Genomic DNA, 14,184 nt, shown 5'->3' with positions numbered 1-14,184 from the left:
CTCTTGAAAGCCACGGTCGTGTCATCTTGCCCTTAGAATACTTGTTCTCCTTTGGGATGTATATATTCTGTGCCTTCTGAATTGCTTCCAGGAGTTCCAGCCATTGCTAGTCTTCCATCATCCCTGCCAGTGTTCTTTTTCAGTCAAGTCTGCCTAACTCCTCTCTCATGCCTCTGTAGTTCCTTTTACTCCACTGTAATACTGATACATCTGACTTTAACTTCTCCTTCTCAAATTTCAGAGTGAATTCAATCATATTATGATCACTTTCTTTTACCTTAAGCTCTCTAATCAATTCTGGTTCATCGCACAACATCAATCCAGAATAGATGATCCCCTAGTGGGCTCAATCACGAACTGCTCTAAAAAGCCATCTCGTAGGCATTTTAGAAATTCCCCCTCTAGGGAAATCAACCTGCATATTGAAATTCCCTATCACTATTGTAACATTGCCCTTTTGGCATGCATTTTCATCTCCAATTGTAATTTGTAGACCACATCGTTACAACAGTTTGAGGGTCTGTATATGATTCTCATCAGGGTCTTTTTACCCTTGCGGTTCCTTAGCTCTACCCACAATGATCAACATCTTCCAACCCTACGTCACATCTTTCTAAAGATTTGATTTCATTTTTTACTAACAGAGCCACGCCACCCCCTCTGCCTACCTGCCTGTCCTTCTGATACAATGTGTATCCTTGCACATTAAGCTCCCAGCTATAATCTTTCAGCCACGATCCAGTGATGCCCTCAACATCATACATGCCAATCTGTAACTGCCTGCAAGTTCATCTACCGTATACTGCATGCGTTCATATATAAGAAATTCAGTCCTCTTTTCACCCTTTTTGGTTTTGGCTGCCTTTTACATTGCAACTCATCCTGTTGACTGCAATTTTGCCCTGTCATCAACCTCTCCTTGTTCAGAGTCTTACTACACACTGCCTCTGCCTGTAAACTAGCTACTTCATCCTCAGCACTATCCCCCTTCCCGAACAACTCTAGCAACCCTGTCCACAAAGATATTGATCCCCCCCCCACCTTGTGTTCAGGTGTAAACTATCCCCTTTGTACAGGTCATACCTTCCCCAGCAGAGGTCCCAATGATCCATAAATCTGAACCCCTGCCCCCTGCACCAGTTCAGCAGCCACGCATTCACCTACCCAATCATCCTATTCTTACCCTCACTGGTGCATGGCACAGGCAGCAGTCTGGAGATTACTTCCCTGGAGGTCCTCTTTTTCAGCTTTCTACCTAGCTCCCTAAAATCTCTCTTCAGGACCTTCTCACCTTGTCTACCTAAGTCACTGGTGCCAATATGAACCAAGACTTCTAGCTGCTTATCTTACCCCTTGAGAATGCCATGTACCCGATCTGAGACATCGCTGACCCTATTGCACCCACAGAATCCCAGCTCTGTTACTCTGACTATAGAGTCCCCTGTCAACACTGCAGTCCTCTTCAACTCTCTGCTCCTCAGAGCCACAGCACCAGGCTCGGTGCCAGACATCCAGTCACTGTGTCTCTCTCTGGTAGGTTGTCCCCTTCAACAGTACCTAAAGCAGTAATTATTGACTTCCAAAGGAGGAAACCAGAGATCCATGAGCCAGTCCTCATCAGAGGATCAGAGGTGGAGAGTGTCAGCAACTTTAAATTCCTCAATGTTATTATTTTGGAGGGCCTGTCCTGGGCCCGGCACATAAATGGAACTATGAAGAAAGCATGGCAGCACCTCTTCTTTCTTAGGAGTATGCAGAGGTTTGATATGACATCTAAAGCATTGACAAACTTCTGTTGATGTGTGGTGGAGAGTATATTGACTGGCTGCATCACAGCCTGGTATGGAAACACCAATGTCCTTGAATGAAAAATCCTACAAAAACTGGTGGATACGGTCCAGTCCATCATGGGTAAAGCCCTCCCCACCATTGTGCACGTCTACTCGAAGCATTTTAACAGCTATTGCCCATCAACAATCGGACTCTTGAACCAAAGGCGATAACTTCACTCAACTTCTCTTGCCCCATCATTGAAATGTTCCCACAACCTCTGGACTCACTTTCAAGGCCTCTTCATCTAATGTTCTCAATATTTGTTGCTTATTTATTAACTATTATCATTTCTTTTGTATTTGCATAGTTTGTTGTCTTTTGCATACTGGTTGAACGCCCAAGTTGATGCAGTCCTTCATTGATTCTATTATGGTAATCAGTGGGAGGAGGAGATAGCAGCACGCCGCACGTGCGCAGCTCTCCAGTGAAAATAATATCGTATCCGTTAAATAGGGGCCGTGGACAATTCTGATTTGATGGAGACAGACGTGAAAGCACAGAGGAACATCTGGAGAAATTTCTGAAATGCAGGTTCGCTGCCGCTGTTACTGGGCGATCAAGAATCTTCCGAGGGAAGGCCCCAAAATCCCCAGCTTTGCCTGCTGCTGGTGACCGAGATTGAGGTTGAATCATTCGGATAGAGATGCTGCATGGTACTCGGTGTCGGAGGCTGATCAGAGGCTTGAAGTTTTCGGACAACTCAGAGTCGGACTGTGGTCAGGCATGGCAGGTTTTTCTTCCCTCTCCCGTCTGCGTGAGATGTGGGACATTTGAGAGACTTTGAACTTTTTACTGTGCCATGGACTGTTCTTCATCAAGTTATGGTATTGTTGCACTGTTGTAACTATATGTTATAATTATGTGGTTTTTGTTTGTTTTTCAGTCTTGATCTGACCTGTGTTTTGTGATATCACACCGGAGGAAATATTGTATCATTTCTTAATGCATGCATTACTAAATGACAATAAAAGAGGACTGCGTGTCTTCATAATCTAATCTAATTCTGTTATGGATTTATTTAGTATGCCCGCAAGAAAGTTAATCTCAGTGTTGTATACGTTGGCATATATGTACTTCGGTAATAAACTTACTTTGAACTTTATCATTGATTTTATCTAGCAGTGGTCTGAATCTGAACCAGACCTAGCAACTTTGGAATCATACTTTACTAAGCTGATTTTCACAACCTCTTCTAAGACTATCAATTTCTAGCTCTCTAACAGTCTCCTAAGGCATTAATGTTGGTCCGCTGTTGAGTTAACTGCTACATAATTAAGCTTTGAAAGAAAATCTATTATTTCTACCTGTTGCTGTCAGATGTTTCACAAGACAATGATGCTGAAAACACCCCTGTGGTCCAAGATATTATTCAAGTTGTGGGAAAGCCCAAAAACTATGGACCCACACCTGAAGAACTGAAAGAACTGCAGCGCAAAGAAGCAGATGAGCGTCTAGCTAAAGAAGCTGCAGAACAAGCCGAGAAGGAATGCAAGGAGGCAGAGGAAGCTGCAGAAAAATTAGCACGGTGGGAGGAGTGGGTAAGTGAAGGAAGGTAAAATATTACACTCATGTGACTTACAACCTTCATGGATATTTGGCCATCTTTGAATTACCAGATGCTGTTGTATCTAAAAAGTACTTGTGGAAAAAATGATTGAAGATGATAGATGATCCTGTTCCTAACAACTTTAGCAACCCTAAATATGTTGATTGTTTCTAATCTAATCTTTAATAACTTGTTTTAATTAATTGCTTTATCTGACCATAAATATAACATGGAGGCACAAAAGACTGCACATGCTGCAACCTGGAGCAAGCAACAAACTGCTAGAGGAACTCGGAGGCTTTGGCAGCATCTGTGGAGAAAATGGACTGTTGACATTTTGGGTTGAGGCCCTTTATCTGGGGTGGGTCTTAGATTCCAGATGAAGGGTCTGGACCTGAAATGTCAGCTGCACATTTCCCTTCACAGGTGCTGTCTAACTTGTTGAGGTTGTCCAGCAGTTTGCTCTTTGCTCCATAAAGTGATTGATGTGGAACTGATATACCCATGATTGTTTAGCAAAGTTTCCATCAAACTCAATATATTAAGTTTGCTGATGACACAACAATTGTAGGCCATATCTCGGGTAATGATGAGTTTGAGTGCAGAGAGGAAATTAAGAACCTGGTGGCATGGTGCGAAGACAATAACCTATCCCTCAACGTCAGCAAGACGAAGGAATTGGTTGTTGGCTTCAGAAGGAGTAGCAGACCGCACAACCCAATTTATATCAGTGGTGCGCAAGTGGAACAGGTCAAAAGCTTTAAGTTCCTCGGGGTCAATATCACAAATGACCTGACTTGGTCCAACCAAGCAGAGTTCACTGCCAAGAAAGCCCACCAGCGCCTTTACTTCCTGAGAAAACTAAAGAAATTTGGCCTGTCCCCTAAAACCCTCACTAATTTTTATAGATGCATAGTAGAAAGCATTCTTCTAGGGTGCATCACAACCTGGTATGGAAGTTGTCCTGTCCAAGACTGAAAGAAGCAACAGAAGGTCGTGAACACAGCGCAGAACATCACACAAACCAATCTTCCGTCCGTGGACTCACTTTACACCGCACGCTGTCAGAGCAGTGCTGCCAGGATAATCAAGGACACGACCCACCCAGCCAACACACTTTTCGTCCCTCTTCCCTCCGGGAGAAGACTCAGGAGCTTGAAGACTCGTACAGCCAGATTTGGGAACAGCTTCTTTCCAACTGTGATAAGACTGCTGAACGGATCCTGACCTGGACCTGGGCCGTACCCTCCAAATATCCAGACCTGCCTCTCGGTTTTTTTGCACTGCCTTACTTTCCATTTTTCTATTTTCTATTTATGATTTATAATTTAAATTTTTAATGTTTACTAATTTTTACTATTTTTAATATTTAATATTTGTAATCAAGGGAGAGGGAAGCGCAGAATCAAATATCGCTGTGATGATTGTACGTTCTAGTATCAATTGTTTGGCGACAATAAAGTATAAAGTATGGTACACCAGAGTCTCCCTGTATATTTGACAGGCTTAGTTAGGGATAGAAACACAAAATACTCTGCAGATGCTGGGGTCAAAGCAACATGCTCAGCATGCTGGAGGAACTCAGCAGGTCGGGCAGCATCAGTGGAAACGAACAGTCAACGTTTCGGGCCGAGACCCTTTGTCAGGACTGAAGAGGGAAGGGTCAGGAGCCCTATAAAGAAGGTGGGGGGAGGGTGGGAAGGAGAAGGCTGGTAGGTGCCAGGTGAAAAACCAGTAAGGGTAAAGATTAAGGGGTGGGGGAGGGGATAGGCAGGAAAGGTGAAGAAGGAACAGGGGTAAGCACAATGGGTAGTAGAAGGAGGCGGAACCATGAGGGAAGTAGTAGGCAGCTGGGGGAGGGGACAGAGTGAAACTGGGATGGGGAGGAAATTACCGGAAGTTGGAGAATTGAATATTCATGCCAAGGGGGCTGGAGACTACCCAGACAGTATATGAGGTGTTGCTCCTCCAACCTGAGTCTGGCCTCATCATGGCAGTAGAGGAGGCTATGTATGGACATATCTTAATGGGAATGTGAAGCAGAGTTGAAGTGGGTGGCAACCGGGAGATCCTGTCTGTTGTGCGGACGGAGCGGAGGTGCTCGACGAAGCGGTTCTCCAATGACCCCTGTGGAAAGCGGAGAGGGGTAGAGAGGGAAAGATATGCTTAGTGGTGGGGTCCTGTTGAAGGTGGCGGAAGTTGCGGAGGATAATGTGCTGGATCCGGAGGCTGGTGGGGTGGTAGGTGAGGACAAGGAGAACTCTGTCCCTGTTGTGGTGATGGGAGGATGGGGTGAGGGCCGAAGTACGGGAAATGGAGGAGATGTGGGTGAGGGCATCATTGATGTACCCCACCACTAAGCACATCTTTCCCTCTCTACCCCTCTCCGCTTTCCGCAGGGATCATTCCCTCCGCGACTCCCTGGTCCATACGTCCCTCCCCACGAATCTCCCACCCGGCACTTATCCCTGTAAGCGTAAGTGCTACACCTGTCCCTACACCTCCTCTCTTGCCACCATTCAGGGCCCCAAACAGTCCTTCCAGGTGAGGCAACACTTCACTTGTGAGTCTGTTGGGGTCATCTATTGCATCCGGTGCTCCCGGTGCGGCCTCCTCTACATCGGTGAAACCCGACGCAGATTGGGGGACCGCTTTGTCGAGCACCTCTGCTCCGTCCGCCACAACAGACAGGATCTCCTGGTTGCCACCCACTTCGACTCTGCTTCACATTCCCATTCGGATATGTCCATACATGGCCTCCTCTAGCCATGATGAGGCCAAACTCAGGTTGGAGGAGCAACACCTCATATACCGTCTAGGTAGTCTCCAGCCCCTTGGCATGAACATTGAATTCTCCAACTTCCAGTAATTCCCTCCCCCTCCCTTCCCCCATCCCAGTTTCACTCTGCCCCCTCCCCCAGCTGCCCATCACCTCCCTCATAGTTCCACCTCCTTCTACTCATTGTGCTTTCCCCTATTCCTTCTTCACCTTTCCTGCCTGTCCCCTCTTTGCTTCCCCTCCCCCACTCCTTTATCTTTCCTCTTACTGGTTTATCACCTGGAACCTACCAGCCTTCTCCTTCCCACCCTCCCCCCACCTTCTTTATAGGGCCCCTGCCCCCTCCCTCTTCAGTCCTGACGAAGGGTCTCAGCCTGAAACGTTGACTGTTCGTTTCCATGGATGCTGCCCGACCTGCTGAGTTCCTCCAACATGCTGTGCATGTTAGTTAGCGATGGAGGTATGTCTCCACCAGAAGAGGAGTCAGGCAATCCATCCCTCTGCTAGCCTGCAAGTCACCCTTTGGTAAGGTGTAGCACCTGCTTAGCCCCATGATCATGGCCATGATGTGTTGGATGGTCGTATGAGCAGCTGGTGCACATTACAAGTCCTGGTTATGCAACTACTAACACCATGCAGGCAATCTCTGAAGAGTATTGATAATGTCTGGGGACTCCTGTCTTGTAAAGACACCGACCAGTAGAAGTCAATGGCAAACGACTTCTGTAAATTTGCCAAGAACAATCATTGTCATGTGACCATGTCATACGACATGGTACATGATGATGATGTTATATTACTGTAAAGGTTTTGTGTCTTTATTCTGATCTTCTAATAACTCCCCAGCTAAAATTCATAAAGATTCTCCCTTTTGTGGTTCTCTTTCCATCAGAATCCTGTTGGTTAATAACATGGATAATCAGCAACCTTCAAATTACCAGCTCTGTTACTTCAGCTGGTCCTGATGAAAAATATACCAATTATTTCCTTGCAGATTTTACCTTGAAAAGTTCAACTCAGTTTTCATGATCTGAAAACATTATTTCATTTCTTTTATAATCTGCGCACTACAATTTCCCAATATATTTATTGCTTGACACATGAGTACTGGATCACATCTACTCAGTGCCCATATGGGCATCTGCCATGTCAGTACTTCACTAATAAGAGCAAAGATATTGGTCCTAATTTAAAGTAGACCATATTTTTAAGTAATTTATTTTGGGGAAAAGTAGGGGGCAGAAGATGAAGGTCTGTTTGTACTCATTACAGGGACTGAGGCTGCTTATTTGCTTTTTTCTGGATTTCCAGTGCATGATATTTTCTCTTTTGTTTGCCTTTTCTGCATAATTAAGTTTATTTTTAAATATTCCAGTTTTATACATCTTCAATCTGTGATCAAACATGCACTGGGGGAGGAAGAAATTTGTCTTTGTCTGTTAGTCTACAACACACAATAGTATTGTTGAGCTGCACTATTCCATTGCCACGTGTATATTTGACACTTATGACCAAGCTGAATTTATAAATAAATGTATTTGAACTTTTATATTCACAAACAGAAAGTGGTCACTAGCATTAACTATTACTCCCTATTTGTGCTTGAGTTTAGTGGCTAGCGAGGTCATTTCCGTGGGCAGTTAAGAATCAATGGCATTGTTCAGTCTGGTGTCACACAGCAGGCCATGTAAGGACAGTACTTTTCTTTTCCAGTAAAGTTTTCATGAACCAGATGGATTTCTACACCATCCAAATAGTTTCAGAGTTTCTACATTACTCACTCTATTATGTAATTACTTGAACTTAAGTTGTCCTTCTGCTGTAGTGCGATTCAAACTCATAGCAAAACTTTCGGTTTGCTTTTATGTAGAATAAGCGACTGGAAGAGGTAAAGAAACAAGAACAGGAATTTCTTGAAGCACATTCCATCCCACTGCGAAATTATTTAATGCAGAATGTTATGCCTACCCTGACCCAGGGTCTGATTGAGTGCTGCAAAATCAGACCTGAAGACCCAGTGGACTTTTTGGTAAGGACTTTGCTCCATCTGTCCCAATGAATCTGTCTAGTAGGTTCTCTTCTCTATGCAAGAGAACATTGTGTGAATCAGTACAGGTTCAGATCAGTCTGTGTGGGGATGATGCAGCCAAATTCCCATTCTTGGGAATAGTCCATTGACAGCTATGATTGACTCACCCACTGTCGAGGGAATAGATTCCACAAAATGAGCCAGGCTTTGATTTATTGCCAGCATTGTTATTCCCTCTATGTTTCTTATTCATTCATAAGAAGTGGGGATTGCCACCATATATTGCCCATCTGTAATTCCCCTTGCATCAAATGGCTTGCAAGTCAACTTGAAGTGGAACTAAGAGTCAGCCATGTTGTGTAGCACTTAGGTCAGACCTGCTGGGAAATTCACTTCCTAAGGGACATTACTACACCTGATGGGTTTTGATATCAATCTGATGGTTTCATCGCTGACCTTCATGGTTTAGTAATTCTCTGAGTTGTGGATGTGAGTTTTTGGACTTCTGGGGAACCAAAGGATGTTGGGAACCAGGCTGGAAATTGAATTGAAACCAAAGACCAGATTATTCATGATCTTATTGACTGAAGACTAGTCAAGCTTGAGGAGTGGCTTCTTCTGCTATTTTCTATTTTCTATGCCGTTATTCAAGATTTAATTATTTAATTGCATTTAGATTCCACAGCTGCTGTGGTGGGGATTGAACCAATGTTCCTGCATCTTCAGTCATGACCTTTTAATTTTCAAATATATCTCCAAAAAACATAAACTTAACTTGTAACATGAGAGCATTTTGATCTTTTTCATAGATGCCTGCAGAATTCTTCTAATGTTTCTCAGGAAAAAAAATGCAGACAATTTGTACATATCCAACGAATCTTTCAGAATCCACATTTTGGAAACTAAAGCAGATGCATTGGATAGCTGTTAAGTTTCCTACCTTTAGGCAATGGCCACTGGCAAAAATTGTAATTCAACATTTGAAGCAAACTACAGTTTCTCTTCTCCATCACTGAGTTCAGATAGCATATCAGATTCACAAATCTGCAGTTTTTAAAGTTTACTTCCATTTTTTCCCTACTTGTTAAAAGTATGGTTTACCGACATAGAAAAAGCAGCTAGTTACAGTAACTTTAGTTTTCAATTCAATGTTTCCTCAAAAACACTGATTAGGTGAGTTTAAAACATCATTGCTGTCTTTAATTACATCTCCTTAAAACACCTCTAATGGACACAAGCTGAATTGACAAACCTTTGTAACATCCACTATACTTGTATACTTTTTTTTAAGGCTGAGTACTTGTTCAAGAACAATCCACAAATTGAATGAAGAAAGACATCAAGCAAACATGAAGATAAGCTTTGATGGAATACAATTGATAGAGTTAATTCACTTAACACAATTGTTGGAACAATGTTTCTTTATCAATTGTACTTTAGTAAAATCAATTGTAGTAGAAATATTATCTGCGATATTAAATCCTTCTAATATATTCAAATATGGAGAACTCATCTATTTGTATTTCTACAATGCAATGTCCTTTTGCTATTTAGGAAAAAATCTAAAAAGTACACCATTTGTTCGTTAGACTTTGATTCATGTGAAATTTAGAGCAAATAAGTAATGTGAAACAATTGTATTTTTAGTTTTAAAGTAAATGGATTCTCTTTAACAGGAGAATGTCAGGTTTAATAAATGAAATCTTTCAGATAGCCAGCCTTTTTGTGTAGGTGTGAAAACTGGACAGTTCTAAGTAAGTCAACAACCTGTTAAAAACTCATTGTTTTTGCTCTCCACACATATTGCTTGATCCATATTTATTGTAAATTTCCAGACTGGTGTATTCTGTATCCTACAGTTTCTGCCTGGTTCCAGTACTGACCGTTCTGGGACCATTGGACCACAGGCCAAAAGTATAAGCAGGAGTAGGGCATTCTGCATTCAAGCCTACTCTCTCATTCAGATCACAGCTGATCTGACTTTCCTAAACTCCACTATCTATGCTTTCCCTTGACATTCAACCTGGTTAACTCCCTAGTAATCTTATATGTTTCAGTAAGATAGCTTCCTAGTCTTTTAATCTCCAGCGAGTAAGATCCCAACGTTTCCTCATATGACAATCCCTCCATGGAGGGGATCATCCTGGTGATCACTCTTAAAAACCTTCAATAAAATAATACCAACACTATATTAGGTTTGGCTTCACTAAAGCCTTACACGATTGGAATAAGACTTCAGTACTTTTATGCTCCGTTGAAGTTAGAGCCAATATCCTATTAGCATTCCCTATTACTGCCTGCACTTGAGTACCAGTGTAGTAGCTAAACCAAACCAAAACCAAAACAATTGCCGCTGCTGATGACCCTACCGATTTCTTATACTTGCATGACGTGCCCCTGTTCCAATAATGATTGCTCCAAATGTCGAGGATACGTATTCAATCATTTATTAGCAATTAGCAAATATAAAATATTGAAGTGATGAATCTTCAACGTACCCAAGTGTAAGCTAAGTGCAATTGAGCAGTCATCAAAAGATCTGGTATCTGCCAGCCCCCAAGCTACAAACTGTGACAAACAAAGCACGACTTTGTGACTTATTCCCTTTGCTTTTACCATGGCCCCACTCATGTGACCAGTTACCATAATAAACATAATAAATGCGGAACACAGAATGCAATGCAGATAGAGAACAGATGCATGGCTGCTACAAGCAGCTTTCTATGTTTCATGTGCAAGGACCCCAAAACCATTTAAATAATATCCCATTCATTTGTTCTTCCCTGCAGAAGAACATTTAAGACATTTCCTTCACTCTCTCTTCACCCAATCCCCCTTTTCTACAACTTAGAACATGCTGGAATTCAGAGGGACCTGTGCATCCATGTACATGAATCACTGAAAATGAGCATGTAGGTACAGCAAGGGATTACGAAGATTAGTGATATGGTGGCTTTTATTCTAAGATGATTTGAACATCAACCAGTCTGCTGACTCAAAGAAGTTCTGTGGAAGGTCATCTGTCTCCTCAGACCAGCACTATGAGACTTTCTCACCCCTCACAGGAGTGAGACTTTAAACTATGTGTTAACTGCACTCCTAAAGCAGCCACATCTTCACCAAACTAAACTTTGGTATTCCCTCCATAAATTTCAGTATTTCTCCTTCCATCGTTCCTGCTTAAAAGTTACCTTTTTAAAAGAAATGTTTGTGTAGTTCCTCATCCTAACAATTTTTTCTTTATTCAACTTATGTCTATTTTGTCTTTTTCAAAGTGCTTAGGAACTTTACAGCGTTAACCCAAGCAGTTATTTTTCATTATTCAATTTGTTTGTAATTTTTATAATACAAGTTACATTCTTCCTCATTCAGGTTTATTGTCACTGACATATTTTGGGAAATTTGTTGTTTTGTGGCTATAGTGCAGAGAATGCACATAGCAAATGTTTCTATCCAACTTGATGAAAAGGTGACAAAGAAACTCTCACAACAATCAGTCTGTTAATCCCTACCCTCTGCCACTTTGATTCCCTGCTTGTGTTCAGCCAAAGAAATAAAACACCAAACTCAGCAATTTTTCATTCAGGTTTTGTATTGTTCATACATTTGTTTAAGTTTGTTAACAGATCTACAGAATTGGAAACTATTTCTTCTATTCCTAAGTGTGCCATATTGGACAACATTAAAGCAGCTAGAAATTTGATTTGAGGAGGCAGTACATAAATGGAGTGATCACTGGTTGGCCAGTGTACCAGCTTTTGCCTCTACACATTTTGGAGTCATACTGTTGATGATATGTTATTCAACAGTATCCTTGTATGCGTAACACCAGCTCAACAAATGTTTACCTAAATTTAAGTCCTAACTAAGATATGTGTGCAATAAATGTGTTTTAAAGTAACATTAACAAAGAAAGCACACATTGTTACAACAATATACCTGTATAAAAAGTCCACCTTTTAATTTCTTTGCTTCAAGAGAACATTAGCAATGTGCTGAATGTGTTAAAATTGAAACCAACTGAAATACCCGAGGTTAAACATTAAAGACTAAGTTAAAGGCACTGGATATCAGTTTCGGGAAACAACTTCTGCTTTTTTAAATGTTTCCCAAACCAACAGAAACTCCGGCAGAGAAAATTATGATTCTACATAAACTGAACTGCAACTCTGCAATTCCCATGTAGATAAAAGGTTCTGTTCTCATATTTCATTAGGTACTTCAAGATGAGGAAGGTGGTTTAGGCAGATTTATTTATTTGTCAAAAAAGCTATGCTTGTGCACTTACTTCTTTCTTAAACTATTTCCAGTTTCCAAAATATCAGGATAAAGTTCATTACACCATGAACAAGTACTTTATAATGGAGAGAAACTGCAGCCAGGTCTGAAGTGCCAGGATTCAGACCCACTCCCAAGGCCTCGTCTGTGGTGATGTTTAATCTGCCATAAGTACAGAACTGGATGCAGATATCTGGGTGGAAGCAGAGGGGTCAGATCATTGCTGCAATGCCTCGGAGCACATGTATTGCCCATTCTCCCAAATCAAGTTTCAAATAGCCAGGCATTTCATAAAGTTTTTTACTTTCTAACAACTTTTAAACACAAGATATTTTGCACATGTTGGAAATCCAGGATAACACACACACCTGCTGGAAGAACTTAGCGGGTCAGTCAACATCCAGAAGGGAAATAAACAGTCAACTCTTTGGGCTGAGACTCTTCGGTAGGACTGGAAAGAAAGGGGTTGGGGAAGAAGTCAAAATAAGAAGGTGGCTGGAGGGAGGAGGGATGGAGTACAAACTGGCAGGTAATAGGTAAAGCTAGGTGAGGGCAAAGATGGGTGGGGGTGGGGAGAGGGATGAAGTCAGAAGCTGGAAGGTGTTGGGTGGAAAAGATAAAAGTGGCACTGGCAACTTTACCTCTAGTTGTTTTTTATTCAAGGATGTATATGAAAGTGATATAAACCCTGTATTTCCTTCTGTTCATCCAATCAACCAGGCTCACAATGCAATTTTCTGTGGAGATGTGTAAATATTTATGTAGATAACCTGTACTCTATAAAAAAGAAGCAGCACCTTTCAGAACTTCACAGAAATTTGAGGACTTTTAATAGTCACTCTTATGCAATAGGAACAGCCAAATTTAGCACAGCAAACCCCTATAAACAGCAAAGTGATAATGATATTTGATTGTTGGTTAAAGCGTAATATGTCAGGCACAACTCCAAGAGAAGCAGACCTGACCTTCTAAACGTGGAGATGCAAGAGACGGCAGATTTTAATTAGTTTTTAATTTAGAGATACAGCACCCTTCAGGCCCACAAGCCCATACTGCACAATTACACCCATGTGACCAACTAACCTACTAACCCATACATCTTTGGAAGAATAAGAGGAGAACTCATTGAAATGTTGAAAACAGACGGGGATAAACAGGCTGGAGGTTTCCTCCAGCTGAGCAGTCTCAAACAGCGTTGAGTATTGGAGTTGGGACTTCAAGTTGCAAGTGTATAAGTCATTGGTTAGGTGGCATTTAAGAATATTGTCTGCAATCATGGTTGTCATGCTATATGAAAGATGTAATCAAAATAGTAAGAATGCGAAAAGGTTCACCAGAACATTGCCTGAACTGGAGAATTGGATAAACTGGGATTGTTTTCCCTGGAGTGAAGGAGGCTAAGATGTGACAATAGTGATGTACAGTATATGAAACTGAGGGGCACACATAGTTCTAACCAGGGCTAGCAAGCCTTTTTGAGACTGTGCCCCCAAATTGGCAAAAATCCTCTGAAAAAAATTCTCTCACATGCCAAGGTAATCTTTTTATCATTGATTAATGAATTAGTAACAAAAAATATGAATGTTGGTAAATAAAAAGAATGAGTTGTGCTGCCTATTTACATGTATTCATTGTTTTACTATTAACATTAGTATTAATTTAGTATTTTACCATAAGATGCATAAAGCTTTATTATCCTTTTTAATCATGCCAAATCTT

At 41.6% G+C, this 14,184-nt stretch overlaps 1 protein-coding gene across 4 annotated transcripts in view; it reads left to right on the top strand.

Annotated features, from left to right (window-relative positions):
* Positions 1-12,920, top strand: part of ak7b (adenylate kinase 7b) — a 73,112-nt gene extending 60,192 nt beyond the window's left edge. The window contains exons 16-18 of one of the 4 annotated variants that reach the window (XM_072273479.1): positions 3,151-3,371; positions 8,029-8,187; positions 9,479-12,920. In XM_072273479.1, the coding sequence (XP_072129580.1) occupies positions 3,151-3,371; positions 8,029-8,187; positions 9,479-9,517 (419 nt within the window). In that variant the 3' untranslated portion in view covers positions 9,518-12,920. Of the gene's footprint in view, positions 1-2,140; positions 2,873-3,150; positions 3,372-8,028; positions 8,188-9,478 lie in introns of those variants that run through there. The other 3 variants (XM_072273505.1, XM_072273496.1, XM_072273489.1) reach the window with 3 other exon arrangements.
* The last annotated feature ends 1,264 nt before the right edge of the window (positions 12,921-14,184 follow it).

Source organism: Mobula birostris, chromosome 1 (assembly GCF_030028105.1).
Source record: "Mobula birostris isolate sMobBir1 chromosome 1, sMobBir1.hap1, whole genome shotgun sequence".
Lineage (NCBI taxonomy): Eukaryota > Metazoa > Chordata > Chondrichthyes > Myliobatiformes > Myliobatidae > Mobula > Mobula birostris.
This window is presented reverse-complemented; position numbering and strand designations above follow the sequence as displayed.